At 47.0% G+C, this 19,405-nt stretch overlaps 1 protein-coding gene across 1 annotated transcript in view; it reads right to left on the bottom strand.

The window, feature by feature from the left end:
- Positions 1-652: 652 nt before the first annotated feature.
- Positions 653-19,405, bottom strand: part of LOC106564464 (CREB-binding protein-like) — a 64,700-nt gene continuing 45,947 nt past the window's right edge. Inside the window, 23 exon segments of the mRNA XM_045691019.1 lie at positions 653-4,072; positions 4,074-4,318; positions 4,451-4,703; positions 4,934-5,057; positions 5,642-5,799; positions 6,017-6,178; positions 6,442-6,609; positions 7,007-7,172; positions 7,319-7,432; positions 7,780-7,926; positions 8,484-8,634; positions 9,403-9,470; positions 9,575-9,652; positions 10,250-10,306; positions 10,474-10,554; positions 11,280-11,368; positions 11,508-11,747; positions 14,517-15,623; positions 15,788-15,891; positions 16,384-16,552; positions 16,740-16,928; positions 17,291-17,626; positions 17,860-18,060. Coding sequence (XP_045546975.1) covers positions 2,165-4,072; positions 4,074-4,318; positions 4,451-4,703; positions 4,934-5,057; positions 5,642-5,799; positions 6,017-6,178; positions 6,442-6,609; positions 7,007-7,172; positions 7,319-7,432; positions 7,780-7,926; positions 8,484-8,634; positions 9,403-9,470; positions 9,575-9,652; positions 10,250-10,306; positions 10,474-10,554; positions 11,280-11,368; positions 11,508-11,747; positions 14,517-15,623; positions 15,788-15,891; positions 16,384-16,552; positions 16,740-16,928; positions 17,291-17,626; positions 17,860-18,060 — 6,315 coding nt within the window. The 3' untranslated portion in view covers positions 653-2,164.

Below are 19,405 nucleotides of genomic sequence, written 5' to 3'. Positions count from 1 at the left end.
CATGCGTTACAAGACCCCTTTATTAAAGTACTAAATAATTTACAACATTTAGAAAATATTACCAGTAGAAGAATAGCAATTAGCTTTAAACTGAAGTATAAGTGACCATATATGTTTTTTGGGGCTTGATGGCTATATCATTTGATCCAACAATAAAATATTCAAAAATCCACAGCTTCTCCCCTGAAATCATGGTAACAGTCATTTGCAACAGCTTTGTGTGTAGTTTTTTTTTAAGTAACCTTTATTTAACTAGGCAAGTCAGTTAAGAACACATTCTTATTTACATTGATGGCCAAACCCGGATGACGCTGGGCCAATTGTGCGCCGCCCTATGGGACTCCCAATCACAGCCAGTTGTGATACAGCCTGGATTCGAACCAGGGTATCTGTAGTTACGCCTCAAGCACTGAGATGCAGTGCCTTAGATCGCTGCGCCACTCGGGAGCCCGTTTAACCTGAAATTTGCATGGCTTCTTGAGAGATTATTGAATGAAGCCCACATACTCACTTTACCTGTTCTCATTCTGAGACTGCCCTAATACTCACTTTTCCACTCATTTTCTAAAACATGCTCACAACCTCATCCTAGTTCAAGTATGCTATCAAAATTGCAGGGAAAACAATCCCACAAACCACTATGACACAGAAGTATAACTCCAAGTGTTTTCTGTTGCACACAGTTTATTTAACAATATGGTATATAAGTAAGAAATGAGTCTTTAACCAGTTTATACAGTGATTTCATTCGCTCTTCCTTATATTTATAGTATTTTTGCTTAATAACAACTTGCATGATTTACAATATGGAGCTAGGAGAACATAACCCACCCCAAGTTTTATTCAAGTTTGTGTTTTTGAGAGAGGGGAATGAGGATGGAGGGTTGATAGACAGCTGGACTATTTATTTATTTCTCTCTTTTCAAAACAAACAAGCAGTCAAGCAGTGAACACCCACTCCCCCCTCAGGTAGGAGTCCTTCTGTCCCCCATTCCCCCTCAGGATAAGACTCCTTCTGTCCCCCATTCCCCCTCAGGATAAGACTCCTTCTGTCCCCCATTCGCCCTCAGGATAGGAGTCGGTTGTCTGTTCTCTTTATATACTTAACTTTACACAACAAATGACAAACTTTTTAAATGACAGAACCACAATTTTCTACATCCGCAAGTCAAGACAGATTCCGGTTTCCAGGCTAGTGAGATTTTGTCGTGTGTGTGTTTTGAGAGTTTGGCATTCCGTGTATGTGTGTGTCAAGTGTTTCTGCATACATGCCAGTGTATTACAAACTGCCATAGTCCATTTCCTATTTCAATACAAATGGATAGTTCTCCTCGAACACACACACACACACACGTCACAAAGAGGAAAAAGAGTCCCTCCCTCTCAAATGCAGGTGGATCTATAAAAATGGTACAACACTTTAGATTACAATTGCCAGGGCTACATCTGGAATGGCTCCCTATTCCTTATATAGTGCACTACACTATATTGGGAATAGGGAGACATTTTCTGGATGTATGTCCCAGGAATGAGAAGAGCTTGAGAAGAGAAAAGAAACCTATTCCGATTCCCAGACAAAAATATTTTACAGTCTCAACACAAAACAAAAAAATGCTTTACTTAAAAAAAGAAATTAAAAAAAAGTACAAAATGAAAAGTATGAATACTATAATGCAATTGTTTTGTACATTTTCTTTAAAAAAGAAAACGGAAAAGGCATGACATCATACCAAATACCAAACAAATAAAACAACCAAAAAAATATATATTCTTTGTGATTTAAACGTCTCTTAAACAGCAATTTGCAAAATCCCGACTCATTAGGAAGAAGAAACATCAACATTCCCCTATAAGTGTTGGCATTTTTCATTTTATCCCATTTTCTCTCTTTTTACATCTCTTGAAACTTTGTACATGTCAGTAAAAAAAAAAAAAAAAAAATGAAAAAAAAGATTTTTCATTAAGAACAAAGCCTCAAAAAGGGGACGGGCCCAGAGTCCGAGTACATCAGTGGAGGATGGGGAGAGTGTGGTTTGTTTCTGGATGCATCCCACATGGCACCCTATTCCCTACATAGTGCACTAACTTTGAGCAGGGCCCTAGTGCACTAATTGGGAATAGGGTGTCACGTATTTGGGACACAGCCCAAGTCTCCTGTTTAATGCTACAATCCCTCCACAAACTTCTCCAGCGTATCTCCTGTTGTATCCCCTCCCGTGCCCAAGTCATTCTTCAACCCTCTGGCGGGCGTGCTCATCTGCGATAGCATAGCGCTCTGCTCTGCCAAGTGTCCCTGGTCCATGGAGCCAGGCATGGGGCCCCCCAAGCCCGGGTGGGGGGACCCCGGGTGGGATGAGGGCTGAACCTGGGGCGAAGGGCTGGAATGTGGGGGTTGTTGCGAGGGCGGGCACGGGGATTGTACAGGTGCAGGGGACCGGTTGGAGAGGGCATTGGCCATGGGGGACTGGCCAGTGAGGTGAGCTCCAGGCTGGGGCTGGCTGACCAGCAGGTGGGCCTGGGGACTCATGGTGGGGCTAGGCAGGACCGGGGAGCCGCCCATCTGCTGCTTGAGGATGGCATGTTGGTTAGAGATACCCTGCTGTTGTTGCTGGAGCATCCGCTGGTGCAAGAGGTTCTGGGTGGTGGAGATGGGGTCCATGCCCAGGCCAGATTGACCCATCTGGGCCATGGGAGGGTGCTGGACCTGGGAATGCATGGTTAGCTGCTGCATGCGGAGCTGAGAGTAGCTGGCCGTCTGGCCTTGGGTCTGGGGAGGGAACTGACCTGGATGGGCCTGCTGCTGTTGTTGCTGCTGCTGCTGCTGCTGCTGCTGCTGCTGCTGCTGCTGTTGCTGCTGTTGCTGCTGCTGCTGCTGCTGCTGCTGCTGCTGCTGCTGTTGCTGCTGTTGCTGCTGCTGTTGCTGCTGTTGCTGCTGTTGCTGCTGTTGCTGCTGTTGCTGCTGTTGCTGCTGTTGCTGCTGTTGCTGCTGTTGCTGCTGTTGCTGCTGCTGTTGTTGTTGCCGAAGGAGCTGTCTCCGGTAGAGCTCCTGTATCTGGGCAGCGTTGGGTTGGGGGTTGTGTCCAGGGTTCATGAGTTGCCCCTGGGCGGTGGGTTGTTGAGGCTGCTGAGGGGGCATCCCGGGCCTCTGGCCCCCCCCGGCCCCAGCCTGCATCGCCGGCTGGGCTCCCAACATCCCTGGCTGCTGTTGTTGCAGGGGGTTGCTGGCGTGGTACTTGGCCGTTCTCTGTTTGATGAATGCCGCCATGAGCTGGGGGTTGGACTTCAGGATGTTGAGGACCTGCTGCTGCTGCTGGGGTGAGCTGGGGGACTTGAGGGTCATCAGGAGGTCCTGGAGGGCATTGGGGGCGATGGCCCCGGGTCTCTGGGATGGTGTCTGGAGTCTGGGACCTCCCGTCTGGGGGCCTAGCATCCTCTGAGCTTGTTGCTGAGGAGACATCATGGGTCTCTGTTGCATCGGTATCCCCTGCTGGGGTTGACCCACCTGAGGAGGGACTCCAACTCCTGGTTGTCCAGGCTGAGCTCCCGCTATGGCTCCCCCAGAGCTGGGCCACTGACCTGGGGCCATGGGCTGCTGCATGCCCTGGGGCGCTCTGGGTCCCACCATTTGACCCCCAACCACTTGCATGGGTCCAGCCATGCGTTGCTGCTGCTGGGGGTGAGGCTGGGGGTTCTGCTGGTGCAGTGGCAGGCCGTTCATGTTGACCCGGTAGTTCTGCTGGTTCTGCTGCTGCGACTGGAGCACCATCGCAATGTGCTGCGCAATCGTGACCGGAGCGAGAGGGGGTTGTTGTTGAGAAGGTTGTTGAGGTTGAGGGGGTGGCTGAGGTTGGGGAGGTTGCGGGGGGAGAGGTGACTGCTGCTGATGTAAAGGAGACGCTTGAGGTCCCCCCTTGCCCTGGGAAGCTGGCGTTAGGGGATGACCGTTGCGAGGAGGGAACACTGGTGACATACCTGCAGCGTTTGGGGTCTGTGGCTGGTTCGAAAGCGGTTGTTGGGGGGTTTGGGGTGTGTTTGGCTGGGGGTGTGAGGGGGTGGTGTTGGGAGTTGTAGTGGGGGCCTGAGGGGGGGGACGGTAAGCTCTGGGGCATTGCTCTTCCCTGCATGGTGGCCATTCTTCTCCTCATCATCTGAGCCTGCTGTAAGCGGTGCTGGAGCTGCTGCTGCCTAAGCTTGTGCTTGATGTTAAGACAGAACGGTACAGGACACTTGTTCTCCTGGCAGTGCTTGGCATGGTAGCAGCACAGAGCGATGAGCTGCTTGCACACGGGGCAACCACCGTTGGTCTTCCTCTTGCAACCTAAAATAGATAAGATATGTTATTGTCAATTGTCAAGGATACATCTAAGTGTATCCCCCCCCCAGTTTTGGGGTTGTGCCTTGCTCAAGGGAACAACGGCAGAACACTGATGCCAGCAACCAATTTCATTACCTTTGGTGTGCTGCACCACGCGCTTCATCTTCTGGCAGGACGGCAGGCTGCAGTTGGCGTTGCGACATTGGCAGGCGTGAACCAGGGACTGGATGCAACGCTGGATGCTGAGACGGCGTGACTCCTGGGGGCTCTTAGAGGCCTCGCCGGCGCCGCCCGCTCCATTGCCGTCGTCGTCCAGCCCCAGGCCCCACTTGACCATCTGGTGCTCGTGGCCCTTGGCGGCGTAGCAGTTGATACACAGATCAAAGTCCTGAGAGGAGAGAGGTGGGGGTTAATACATGCATGGGCAGATGTAAGTGACAGAGAGCACAGCTATTGCCTGCTTGCTCTTTAGGGTCTAGGCCGGGTTACTGTAAAGCACTGACAACCGGCTTCATAAAATTCATTTGATTGATTGGGACACAGGAACATGGTATAAATCTCCAAAGACGGTGAGTATGTATGCGCACGTTTGTGTGTGTGTGTGTGTGTGTGTCTTACCTCACAGACAGTACAGTGCCAGCGTGTCTCCACGTGGTGTTTACACTCGTTGCAGGTGTAGACGAAGCGGTCCTGACCCTGGTTGTGCAGCTCCACCAACATGCACATGGTGCTCCACTTACACCTTATGGGAACAAATGGTAGGAATTCATCAACCAATGGTCCTCTATGGCAGGGGTTTTCAAACCTCTCCTCAAGGACCCCCAGTCGTTCCATGTATTTGATCTATTCCACAGCTAGCACACCTGATTCAACTTGTCAACTAACCAGCCTTGAATAGGTGAATCAGGTGAATTAGTTCTGGGCTTCAACTAAATTGTGAAACGTCTGGTGGTCCCTGAGGAGAGGTTAGAAACCATTGGCCTACGGAACGCTCTACCTTACCGTCTGAGCCACTCCATCCATCAAGCAATTTTAAAACTGTCTTAAAAATACCAAAACTCACTTTAACAGACTCTCCTGTGAAGGCCTTTCAGCATCTACCATTGTTGCTTTAGCTGGCTTGATTCTTAATGAATGTTTCCTTTTTGATACATTTAGGACACTTAACACACTTAACAGAGGCTCTTATCCAGAGCGCCTTAGTCAGTGCATTCAACTTAAGTCAACAGTCATAATTGTTCAATTCTAACGTAGAATTTAAGAGGTAGAACTTTGAGATTCCTCCATTATGAAAAGCGCTATACAAATAAAATGTATTATCATTACCTCCTGAGAGAGCTGAACTCCCAATGCTTGTCCCGGGCCAAGGTGAGGAAGGCGTCGCGGCCGTCCATCAGGTCACAGTTCAGCAGGGGGTCAGGGTCAATGATGGGGGGCAACATGTTGGCCATCTGGGCCGAGTGCAGGTGGATCACAAAGAACACCTGGAGGGAAAGAGGAGAAATACTCTTGAGAGAAGAGAGCGTCACTCAATTCCTGATTGTTTGCCATTGGGTTTGGGTCAGGCCAATAATATCCCAGCTCAGAGATAATAGAAGAGAACCTACAAATGGCACCATTCTAAGAAACAACTTCATAAAACAGTTAAAGCCATTGAAAGACGACCTGCATTTCAAAGCAAGCGTGGTGACGTCATCATACCTCTTTGTGTTTGTCGAGGCTGGCGTAGAGCTTCTGGGACAGGTCATTGGCTACATTCGGCATGCCAGGCTTCTTCTTATTGGTTCGGCTCACACTGCCCTTGTTCTTATTGGTCTTCTTGCTGTTCTTCTTCTTGGCGTTCTTCGTGTCCCCCGGCGTGCCCTGAGGGGAAGAGAAGAGGGAAGAGTTAGAAATATATGGCAAATTAACAAATGTTTACACACAGGACAGTGAGGGCACAAACATTCACCACATGCATGTTATGCATTCGACTAATAAATTATTTCACATTAATAAAAACATTTTAAGACAAATTTGACTAGACAGGTAGGAGTTATGTATTCATGTAGGTAGGTTAGCTATTGATAATGATGTCTCTAGTACTATCATCGGTCTACCCTATGACTCATCTCTCCTCCTCCCACCTCAGGTGTGTCGGAGCAGGCTACGTTCTCCTCCTTCTTCCTTTCTTCCGCCTCCTGTTCCAGCTCCTTGATGCTCTCCTCCAGCACGTTGGGCCAGAAGTCCCCCTCGAAGTAGGGCATCTCGTTGGCCCCCGTCAGACAGTCCTCTGTCGCCTGCTTGAAGATGTCCTGGAGAAAAACATAGAAGATTACTTTAAATGCCCAATGGACACAAATGTTCAACTAATATGAGTCTTCTGCTTGGCTGGTTGTTGCTGTTCTAGCCCTATTAATACATTCAGAAACCTCAAAACACTTTAGAGGTTGAAGGCTTGGTTGGCCCGTTTGAAGAGAAGACAACTTTCCCAAGGCCAAGGCTGGGGACTCAACTGTACCAAGTCTACAAGATAGGCCTGAAAGGCTTTAGCCATTGAGAGGCCTACCTTGACGTCGTGGATGATCCTCTCCACGAAAGCAGTATCCAGCATCTTCTTGTACCACTCCTGCAGCCTCTTGGGCTTGGGGGATCTAACTTTAACCCTTAATCCTTACCTTAATCCTAACCATAATCTTAATCCAAAATCACCTTGAAGTCATGAAGGATCCTCTCAGCGAAGGCCTTCTCCAGCATCTTCCTGTACCACTCCTGCAGCCTCTTGGGCTTGGGGATCTTCTGGTCGGCAGGGTGGCAGTGGAAGATGTAGTCGTCCCCCTCGCTGGGGGGGCACGCCCAGATGTGACCCTGAGAGTAGCTGAGGGGGAGAAGAGACAACGGTTGGCTGTTTTGGGAGGGAGACATATTTAATGCAAGTGGGGAGTTACCTCCATCAAGTAAAGTGGTTTACTTGAGAAAACTGCAATATGAATGCATTTGATTGCACTATTAATTAAGACCTACCCGAGTTTCTTTACATACTCCAGGTAGCCAATAAGGATCTCATGATAGACGGCCGTCCTTAGCAGTCGAGGTTTGAAGAAGTGAATACTGTCCAGGTAAGATATGTAAACCCGTCTGTGGAGGAAGGGAGACACAGGAATAAACAAATGTCATCGGTTAGTCAGTCATTTCCATTACGTCATCAATTATTTCAACAACACATTTATAAAATGTATACATTTATTTATGTAATATGTTACTACTGAATCAAGGGTCTACCAACATCACATTCCGTGTACCCCATTACAGGTACTATGGACTAGCCCCATGTAGGGGGTACAGGTACTCCGGACCAGCCCCATGTAGGGGGTACAGGTACTATGGACCAGCCCCATGTAGGGGGTACAGGTACTCCGGACCAGCCCCATGTAGGGGGTACAGGTACTCCGGACCAGCCCCATGTAGGGGGTACAGGTGCTGACCTGGTGTTGGGGAAGGAGCAGTCCGAGCCGTACTCCTGAACGTGCATCCCGAAGAAACACACATCCACGCCGTCGATCTCCTCAAAGGCGAAAAGCGCTTTGGTTCTGTAGGGGAAGGTCTCAGACATCTCACCGGTGTCCACAAACCTGACCAGAAAAAACCCCAGAAAGACAGACGTCTTGTCTACATCGCACATTAACCACGTGTCAAAGAGGCCAAACTGAATGGGCAGTTAAGAGCATTGGGCCAGTAAACAAAAGGTCGATGTGCCCTTGAGCAAGGCACTTAACCCCAATTTGCTCCTGTAAGTCACTCTGGATAAGAGCGTCTGCTAAATATGAACTGACCATTGAAGGCAGTAACAGGGAGTGTATACATCTGCTCAAACATGCAGGTTCAACAACATGGAATTTAAGAGATGAATATATGATCATTAGGTTTTATGTGGTGTATTCTTATCTCCTGGGCTCTCTGCAAAGCCAAAGTCAAACAAGGGTGCCGACCACACTGTTTACTGGCAACAATAAAACAGGAGCGTGGACAAATATTCGGTGTATTGACTATGTTGAGGTACAGACAAGACTTCCTTACATGCTGTGAAAGTGCCTGCACAACTAAAGAAGTGCAATAAATGTGTATACCGTCAGTACATTAAAATGTTAGGTAGTGCACTACACGTGCGTGTCCACTCCTCAGTCTCTACCTGGATTTCATGCCAGGTTTGACCTCTGTAGTTTTGTCAGAGCTGGCCACCACTCGTACGTACACCTCCCCTGCCTCAGGGTGGTTCTGCCTCTTCAGATACTTATTCACCCGGTCCTCGATGTACATGCCCAACCGTGTCGTCTGCAACCCTACACACACACGGAGAGAGATTGGTCCAAAAAGGTCACAAACCTTCATTCAGCAGGACATGTTTTATGTATGACAGAGTCTAATTTAGCTTAATGCCATGTGCATGGAATGGTCAAACACGCTCTCTGGTACTACAAATACCAGAGGCAAAACTGAAAATGTGTGGGTGAAAGAGAGCTACTGCAGGTAATTGGAGAAAGCCAGTATGTCATAAGTCCATGACATTTACCATATGGAAGTGGTTTGTCATATAGAGAAAAGGCTTCTGTAAAGCTTGAATAACTAGGCTATTAAACAGATGTTTAAAAAGATTTGGCCATTTTTTTTTTATATTGCATGACGAATTGGCTAAGTATTCCAATACTCTTAAAAGGGGAAATCAGCTGTTGCTACATCAAATGATGACCTTGAAGGACTGATACAGTGTACACATTGATTATTGAAAAATATGCCTTATAAATGCCTCATGAGCTCAGTTCAACCATCGTACCCCATCAGAACCCAAAATAAGCTGTTTTACTCCAATGTTTGAAAACAAAGTAAATGTAACCAAACACTATATAGCCTATAATAAAACTATATTTTTGATACCAGATGGTCAGTCCTTGCATCCATAGCTTGCTCTATGAATTTGGAAGCAGTTACATTTCTCCAGCCCCATCACTCAGCTTTGTACCGAAACAGTGATAATGCTTTGTTATTGTTTCAACTGCGGATTGCCACTTTAAGATGGGGCTTAAGGCCAGGGAATGGACAAGAGGATGTACGTTTTGCAGAAAACTTGTTGTCTTTCCGTGTTTTCCCACTCTTCTTCAAACAGTTGTCACAGATGAATCTGCAGAGTGAGAGAAAGAAAAAGAGTCATTCATGTAACTGGTATCGAATAGAACTTCTTCCCACCATTTTGTGACAATGTCAGAGGTTAAGCTGGATGTTTACCCGGATGGCCAGATGACGTCATAGTGTAGAACACATATCTGATGCATCTTCCGTCCGCAATCTTTACAGTCAACAAACCTGGTGACAAAAACACCACATCTTGGTTTACTACAGAAATCCATTAACAGCTATACCCGGTATGTCCCCCATTTAGGTCAACAGTTTCTCTTCTTGTTTGTTTCAATTGTACTGTTCACGATATGTAAGAGTGCTGATTGGCTTGACTGCTAGAACAGGAAGCCATAGAGAGAGATCAACATTCACTTAATATTCCTCCAGTTCTTACGCACGTGCAAGCAGACCAATGCAAGTGCGCCTTTGTAGGAGGGGTTGGAATACAATAGTCATATGTAGGCCATTATTCATTCATGTATTCATAAAAAAAATATACTTTTCATTATAATAAACCTCAAATGTGTAAATAGAACAGAAATTAAAAGGTGAGCAAAAGTGGAGATCTATGAGTGGCTCTTATGTTGTCTATTGAAAATCAAGCACGTGGCCAAAGGTGTACATGTTGAAATGCTCCCCTAGGTGATATAAAACTAAACACCAGACGGCGCTTCAGAGCTGAGCAGGAAGTCTAGTAGGGACATTGCAGGAGCAGCAGGCTGATATGAAAGGTATATGGAGTGAGTGTGAGCTGGTTACAGATGGCTGGTTAAAGAGCCTTACGGTTCAGGGTCTAGTGTATCGTTCTTCTTCCTCTCAAACTGGTCTTTACATATCATTCTGAAGAGGCAGAGAAGACAGCAACTGGTTAGATGACACGGTTAAATCATGACATGAAACAAACATTTACTGCAAATACCTGAATATAAAACAAGATCCTATTGGAGTTTGAATGAGATGAATGAAGTGAACTGGAGAACAAGTTAAGCAGAGACGGGTTGACTCACGTCTGTGGTTGTGCCGGGTCGTCCCCTAACGTCACATTGTGCCCCTGGATCTCATTGAAGCACTTCTCACAGAAATGATACCTGGAACAAGACGAGACACACACATACACACACTATAGCACACGGAACACAGAAAATGGCACCAGGCCCAAAGAGCACCAACAGACATTCAAAGCATCCACTTGCCTCAACTGGATATAACTGAATTGTGGTTGTCGTACCTAGCTGCCTTAAGTAGATGCATTAACTAAGTCACTCTGGATAAAAGTGTCTGCTAAATGTACAGATCTGAAATAAGATGACTACCTAAAAAGGTTGTCAGTGCATATGAACATCAGAAAAGTGATTCCTATGTCAGAGTTGTACAGTAAGTACTTGCACATTAAACTTCAATGCAAATGTTTCCATTAGAACATGGGAGAACAGTAGACCATGCTGCAAGAGAGATCAGGGCCTGTATATTCATAAAGCATTTCTGCAAACGAGTACTGATCTAGGATCAGACCCCCCCCCCCCGATCCACGTTATCTTATGGCGTTATCTAGTGATCTAAAAGGACAAACTGATCCTAGATCAGCACTCCTAATCGGAGATGCTTTATTAATACGGGCTCAGAGCATGCGGCCTTGTGTTACAGCGTTATGCTATCTATTCACACGCCACGGCCGCTGTGCTGCACAACCCCATCCCAACGCATGCAGAGGAAAAAGTAGTTGCAGTTACATGACCTGAACACCAGGCGGAGCAAGGGGGCAGTGTTCTGATCGAGCACTCTGCCATTTAGTGCAGAGAGAGGCAACTCTTACCTGTTCTGGTAGCTGTAGTAGATGCCGCCGGTGGGTATGGTGCACAACTGCTTACCATAACAGCAGAGAGTTTGAGGAGAGAACTCATACTGCAAAGGAAGTGGCCAACGATAAAATGTTAGAATACAGATTTGCAAGAAAAGTTCATTCCAGAGATGAAAATCTCTGCCTCCGATCCCTCCCTCCCTTTCTCCACTACCCTCCCCGCCTCCCATCCCTTCATCTCACCTTGCGGCCGCAGCAGTAGCCAAGGCTCATCATAACGGGGTCTATCTCCAGCTCAAACACCTCGGCCAGCTTAGAGCAGAACTTGTAGACGCGGGACGTCTTGCGGTTGTAGATCCAGGCGTTGTTGAACATGACCCAGATGTCTTCCACGTACTGCCAGGGTTCCTGGTACTGACCTGTGTCCAGCTTACGCTTTATGGTGGACAGGTCGATGGGGTTCTTCACGATGTCAAAGTAGTCCTGGAGGGAAGAAAGTCAGCTGTTCATCAGACCGCATCAGTCAATTGCTACACCTAACAAACATTTGCAGACATATTTTCATAGAAAATAAAGTGAATATAACCCATGATTCATCCTAAAATATTAGCAGACCTGCCAACCCTGTCCAACTTTTTAGAGTACCAGACACGTGCGGCAAATTGTAGATTCACCTCGCGCACGTAGTACGGGCCGAACTGGAGTTCTTTCCCCACCGCACACTCGTGTGCGCGATGTTTGTTAGTCTGATCGCAATTATAGAATTGTACCAAATCAAGTCTATAAAAGGTTGGAATACTTTATATGACAGCATTCCATTTACACACATTAACAAGATCTAATTAGAAAGAACAAAAGGGCCTTTATTCTTGGAGTTTATTTTATTAAACAAATAAGTTATTTGTTTAGGTACAAACTGTACAAACGCCTTATCCACGATCAAACTTTTTTTTAAACTCTGATATGGAGAACAAATGTTTGAAGCAGAGCATCAAATAACATGTTATCCATAATAAAAAGGAAAAGGCTATGATAGGAAACAGTGGGTGAGAACAAATCTTCTGGAGACCTTCAAATGTTCAGGAAACCATTTCCTAGACAGGTAGCTAGCAGATTTAGCCTTATGCAGCAGGGTATCAGGGTAGACTTCTCTGTGGCAAACAGTTCTTCTGGCAATCATTGAAACCTTCTTGGTAACGAGGGCACTCAGCAGGTCTGTACTGAGGGAGCCTCTGTACTGGGTTTTGTTCTTGGAAACGAGACTGAATATTCGTTCGCAGTCTGCATTGCTGTGGAAAATGACCAATATCCCCAGCATCACAGCCCCCCCCCTCCATTGTGCTGACTTCTCTCCAGGCCTGATCCGTGTGCATGTTGACCAGACTCCGCTCAAATGGTGTTGCCTAATAGTCTAAACTAATCTTCCACCAGATCAACAGAGGCTCCCTCAGGAATAATGCAGGGAAAGTGTGCCATGAAAAAGTCGAGGGATGAGAACTTGGCAGTCTGCCTGTTGGCAATGTCAGCGACCACTGCATGCTGGAGGAGCACATCGCCAAATGGAAATTTCAGCAACATGTAGTCTACTGCAGAAGAAAATACATTACTGACATCTGCATAGAAGGTCTTCAGATCCAGCTTGCCTTGGCTTCCTATGTAGGTACGGGTGTCCTGGCCAATGGACAGCTCCTCGTCAGAAAGCTGGTTTTGTCTCTCCAGGTAGAGCGTAGGCTTGACACCAGTACAGTTTTTTCATGAGCACACGTGCTTAGACAAACATTATGGATCACACCTGGTTCAGTCCAGTCCTCTGAAAAAGTATTTTACAGTAGGCTACCGCAAAAGGAATCTGACCGCTGTTCAGTAGGCTACCGCAAAGGGAATCTGAACGCTGTTCAGTAGACTACCGCAAAGGGAATCTGAACGCTGTTCAGTAGGCTACCGCAAAGGGAATCTGACCGCTGTTCAGTAGACTACCGCAAAGGGAATCTGAACGCTGTTCAGTAGACTACCGCAAAGGGAATCTGAACGCTGTTCAGTAGACTACCGCAAAGGGAATCTGAACGCTGTTCAGTAGACTACCGCAAAGGGAATCTGACCGCTGTTCAGTAGACTACCGCAAAGGGAATCTGAACGCTGTTCAGTAGATTACCGCAAAGGGAATCTGAACGCTGTTCAGTAGACTACCGCAAAGGGAATCTGAACGCTGTTCAGTAGACTACCGCAAAGGGAATCTGAACGCTGTTCAGTAGACTACCTGCAAAGGGAATCTGAACGCTGTTCGCCAGAAGAGTCTGTTGTTTCAGCCTATGTAAAGGTGCCTATTGTATTTCTTTGCAGTGCATACATCATTTCAGTTTCAAAAATGTATAAAATCTCAAATCTAGTGCAATGCATTTTAGAAGTATTGCCTCCATAGCTAATACCAGACACCCATTCTTCATCATTCAGTCTTCTAAACTCCTGACTCCATTTAATGCCAAGATGTTTATATTTATTTTACTTTTACAATGCTTTTTGTGACGTGGATCATAATTATAGTTACAGTCTCAGGTAGGATCCTCGTAACATTACGAATTAAATGTATATCACACTCGCACAAATGCGACAAGTTATTTTTCGTATTTGCATTTCATTTCTTTCACTAGCAAATGTGAGTGAACTGCTGTCACTTTAGAGCCCACTGAATGTCCACCTTATGTTCGCTAACGTTAGCTTGAAACAATTAGTGTTTACCTTTCCACAACACACGGAGTGGACTGTGTTTACGTACAGCTGACAGTCGGCAAACTCAACATCACAACAAACAGGAGGGGTTGACACGGGGTAGCTACATCCAATAACGATGTATTCATCTCCATGTCTGTTGACACAAACTCCGTACATGTCTGTGTGTTGCAGTTCGAGAATCGGGATGTTAGATTTACTCAGAGGATTTCTTTTGTATTCATGTTTTTTTATTAATAAAAAAAAAAATGTATCAGGCCCTATTCATTTCTGCATACTTTTAACTGGGATCTCGTACCTGCGTATAAGGACAGAGATTTGCGTAGTTGGTACGCAAAATGTGTGCATGTTGGCAGGTCTGTATTAGGAGTATAATTCAGATTTGCTGGACTGGAAGTTTCAGGTGGAATGACTAAAGGGTATTTGAGCTCTGTGGTTCTCTATAGAGTGGTTTAAGGGGTGGGCTACTTAGAGGGATGCCCTGCAACATAGAGACTCTGGGTCCTGTCTGTAGTGTGTACTCACTGGGATGCCCAGTACCATGGGGTCTACAGGCTGTCTGAAGGGTAGAGACTCTGGGTCCTGTCTGTAGTGTGTACTCACTGGGATGCCCAGTACCATGGGGTCTACAGGCTGTCTGAAGGGTAGAGACTCTGGGTCCTGTCTGTAGTGTGTACTCACTGGGATGCCCTGCAACATGGGGTCTACAGGCTGTCTGAAGGGTAGAGACTCTGGGTCCTGTCTGTAGCGTGTACTCACTGGGATGCCCAGTACCATGGGGTCTACAGGCTGTCTGAAGGGTAGAGACTCTGGGTCCTGTCTGTAGTGTGTACTCACTGGGATGCCCAGTACCATGGGGTCTACAGGCTGTCTGAAGGGTAGAGACTCTGGGTCCTGTCTGTAGTGTGTACTCACTGGGATGCCCAGTACCATGGGGTCTACAGGCTGTCTGAAGGGTAGAGACTCTGGGTCCTGTCTGTAGCGTGTACTCACTGGGATGCCCAGTACCATGGGGTCTACAGGCTGTCTGAAGGGTAGAGACTCTGGGTCCTGTCTGTAGTGTGTACTCACTGGGATGCCCAGTACCATGGGGTCTACAGGCTGTCTGAAGGGTAGAGACTCTGGGTCCTGTCTGTAGTGTGTACTCACTGGGATGCCCAGTACCATGGGGTCTACAGGCTGTCTGAAGGGTAGAGACTCTGGGTCCTGTCTGTAGTGTGTACTCACTGGGATGCCCAGTACCATGGGGTCTACAGGCTGTCTGAAGGGTAGAGACTCTGGGTCCTGTCTGTAGTGTGTACTCACTGGGATGCCCAGTACCATGGGGTCTACAGGCTGTCTGAAGGGTAGAGACTCTGGGTCCTGTCTGTAGTGTGTACTCACTGGGATGCCCAGTACCATGGGGTCTACAGGCTGTCTGAAGGGTAGAGACTCTGGGTCCTGTCTGTAGTGTGTACTCACTGGGATGCCCAGTACCATGGGGTCTACAGGCAGTCTGAAGGGTAGAGACTCTGGGTCCTGTCTGTAGTGTGTACTCACTGGGATGCCCAAAACCATGGGGTCTACAGGCAGTCTGAAGGGTAGAGACTCTGGGTCCTGTCTGTAGTGTGTACTCACTGGGATGCCCAGTACCATGGGGTCTACAGGCTGTCTGAAGGGTAGAGACTCTGGGTCCTGTCTGTAGTGTGTACTCACTGGGATGCCCTGCAACATGGGGTCTACAGGCAGTCTGAAGGGTAGAGACTCTGGGTCCTGTCTGTAGCGTGTCTGTGTGTACTCACTGGGATGCCCAGTACCATGGGGTCTACAGGCTGTCTGAAGGGTAGAGACTCTGGGTCCTGTCTGTAAAGAGACTCTAGGGTGGGCATGAGGGCCTGGCGCAGCTCCTCTGGCTTAAAGACTGGAACAGATATGGAGAGAAAGAGATTTAATCTGTGTTTTTTAATAAGTTTCATCCTAGACCAATTTCTTGTCCTGTCCCTAGTCCCTTCTTGAGAGAGGGTGAGAGCGAGAGAAAGTGCGAGCGAGAGCGAGAGAATGGCGAGAGAGAGAATGGCGAGAGAGAGAGAATGGCGAGAGAGAGAGAGAATGGCCAGAATACAATTTTGATAAACTCCCATATCTACTGGGTGAAATACCACATTGTGCCATCACAGCAGCAAGCTTTGTGACCTGTTGCCACAAGAAAAGGGCAACCAGTGAAGAACAATCACTATTGTAAATACAACCTATATTTATTTTCCCTTTTGTACTTTAACTATTTGCGCACCGTTACAACACTGTATATAGACATAATGTCTTCATTCTTTTAGAACTTTTGTATTGTTTATTATCCATTTCACTTGCTTTGGCAGAGAGAGGAGAGGAGAGGAGGAGAGGAGAGAGAGCTCACTTTTCCTCCGTGACTGAGAAGGGGATGAGGACACTGTGCCGTTGGCTCCTCCCCCCTCCTCCTCTTTGGGCTCAGTCTTCATCTCCAGCTTCTTCTCCTCAGTCTCCATTGGCACCTGCTTCTCTTCTGGCTCCTCCTTCACTGACAGGGAACCAGAGTCCTCCTCAGTCTGCAAACAGGAAGTAAAGATGGGCGATTAATAAAGCTAGGGAAAATGCCTTGTTTACAGTATAAACCATGTGATTCATAGCTTCTATTTCTATGATTCAACATTGTCTAATGACATGGATGGACTTCACATGACTTCTGGAGCTCAGCTTAATCAAGCCTGAATGAATGAAAAAAACAAAACACACCTCCATCTTGGGCTCGTTCTTGCCACTGGCCGACTCAAACTCCCGCTGGTCCCTAAGCTGCAGCTCGGCCTTGGTCTCCTGGGCCGGCAGGTCAGGCAAAGCATGCTGGGAGTGCGAATGCAAGTCGCCGCTGGCGGCAGAAGCTGGGGTGGGCACCCGGTTATCCAGACTGGCACCTGTCTGAGAAAGCTGAAAGAGAGAGAGAAGGAGAGAGCGCCAGAGTGAGAGGAAGAGCGAGAGCGAGAAAAAAGGAGAGTGAGCAAAAGAAAGAAAAAGAGGGAAAAAGGAAGAATAATAAAAAGAGGGTCAAATGAGCAGTTAGTGGAAAGCAAGTTCTTCACAATTTGTGAAAACAGTGAGTGAGAGACTAGTGAGTTTGGGGGACAGATCAGACATTCCATGGTTGTCATGCAGCTAGAACACAAGATGGCATGGTCAATGGAGGTCAAAAGGTCAACCAGAAAGGGTTGAAGGTGAGAGGTTAGAAAGGGATGTCGTGTAGGTAGAAGTTCAAGGTGGAAGGGCATGCCATGCAGTCTCAGGGCTCTCACCGGCGTGGTCGGGGGCTGCACTGTAGGAAGCTCCGGTTGGGGTTGGGACTGAGTCTGTGGCTGGAGGGGAGTATGTGGCTGGGGTTGAGGAGGCTGGGTCTGGGTCAGGTTTGGGCGGGGAGGGGTGTTGGAAGGACCAGGACCGGGGGTGGAAAGGGTGGGGGTTGAGCTGCGGCTGGAGGGCTTGGGGGGCTGCAGGTTAGTAGTGGGCCCCCCTGTGGAGGAAGAGGGTGGAGGAGTAGAGCGCGGGGGGGGCTGGGACGGGAGCTGGGGGCCCAGGGGACCAAGTGCACTCATAGGGAGGTTAGCACTCTGCTGCTGCTGCGGCGACTGCTGCTGTAGGGAGAGAGAGGAGGCGCACACACACACAAACAGAAGACACGACGACACAGAACAACGATTACATACACATAAACCAATCACACACAGAGACTTGAGTTAAGGGAACCTCATGATAGTCAGTGTGTGAGTTGTGATGGTTACTGATTTTAGTGGGTAATTGAACCCCCCCAGTAGACCAGGCCTTCCCTCCCACCATCTATCTAACCCTCCCTCCCTTTATCTCTCACCTGTGTGACAGCAGCCTGTGCTGGGGGCTGGCCTAGACCCAGGTTGTTAGCATTCATGGCACCGGAGGCAGAGGGGGGAAATGGGGTCTGAGGGGGATGGAATTGACTATTTTGATTGGCTGTCTGGCCCACCATGCTGCCGCCGCCGTGGGATCCCAGCATGCCCTGGGCCTGTGGCATCCGCGAGGGAGACAGACCCATCTGAGGAGGAGAGAGTGTTACTGTGGTAATAGGAGAACCAATCAATCAAATCCTAGATATACACAAACACAATGAAGCGTAAAGAGGAGTATGCCAGCCTTAACTTCTCTAGGGTAGGGGGCAGTATTCTGACGTCTGGATGAAAGGCGTGCCCAAATTAAACTGCCTGCTACTCAGGCTCAGAAGGTAGGATATGCATATTATTAGTAGATTTGGATACAAAACACTGAAGTTTCTAAAACTGTTTGAATGATGTCTGTGAGTATAACAGAACTCATATGGCAGGCAAAAACCTGAGAAAAATCCAACCCGGAAGTGTGGAAATCTGAGGGTTGTAGTTTTTCAAGTGATTACCTATACAGTATACAGTGACTTAGGGTTCATTTTGCACTTCCTAAGGCTTCCACTAGATGTCAACAGTCTTTAGAACGTTGTTTCAACCTTCTACTGTGAATATGGAGCGAACAAGAGGGCCTGGAAGTTGATGAGTGAGAAAATGACATGAGCTCAGAGGCGTGTGCTCACGTGAGAGTTAGCTGTGTTCCTTTTCTTTTCTGAAGACATTGGAATTGTCCGGTTGGAATATTACTGAAGATTTATGTTAAAAACATCCTAAAGATTGATGCTATACATCGTTTGACATATTTCTACGAACGTAAATATAACTTTTTTTTACTTTTGGTCGTGACATTTGCACGCGCTTCCTGCATTTGGAGTAGTGGACTGAACGCGCAAACAAAAGGAGGTATTGACATAAATGGACTTTATCGAACAAAACAAACATTTATTGTGGACCTGGGATTCCTGGGAGTGCATTCTGATGAAGATCACAGGTAAGTGAATATTTCTAATATTATTTCTGAGTTTTGTTGACAAAATGGCGGGTTTGGTATCGTGTCTGAACGCTATACTCAGATTATTGCAAAGTGTGCTTTCGCTGTAAAGTGTTTTTGAAATCTGACACATCGGTTGCATTAAGGAGAAGTGTATCTATAATTCTTTGAATAACAGTTTAATATTTTCTCAACGTTTATGATGAGTATTTCTGTAAATTGATGTGCTCATTCACCGGAAGTTTTGGGAGGCAGAACATTTCACGCCAATGTAAAAAATGTTTTTTTTTATATAAATATGAACTTTATCAAGCAAAACATACATGTATTGTGTAACATGAAGTCCTATGAGTGCCATCTGATGAAGATTATCAAAGGTTAGTGATTAATTTTAGCTGTATTTCTGGTTTTTGTGACGCTTCTCCTTGCTTGGAAAATGGCTGTGTGGTTTTTCTTGTTTAGGTGCTGTCCTAACATAATCTAATGTTATGCTTTCGCCGTAAAGCCTTTTT

The sequence above is a fragment of the Salmo salar genome, chromosome ssa12, assembly GCF_905237065.1.
Source record: "Salmo salar chromosome ssa12, Ssal_v3.1, whole genome shotgun sequence".
NCBI classification, from domain to species: domain Eukaryota; kingdom Metazoa; phylum Chordata; class Actinopteri; order Salmoniformes; family Salmonidae; genus Salmo; species Salmo salar.
Note: the sequence above shows the minus strand (reverse complement) of the source record. Positions and strands in the feature narration are given on the sequence as shown.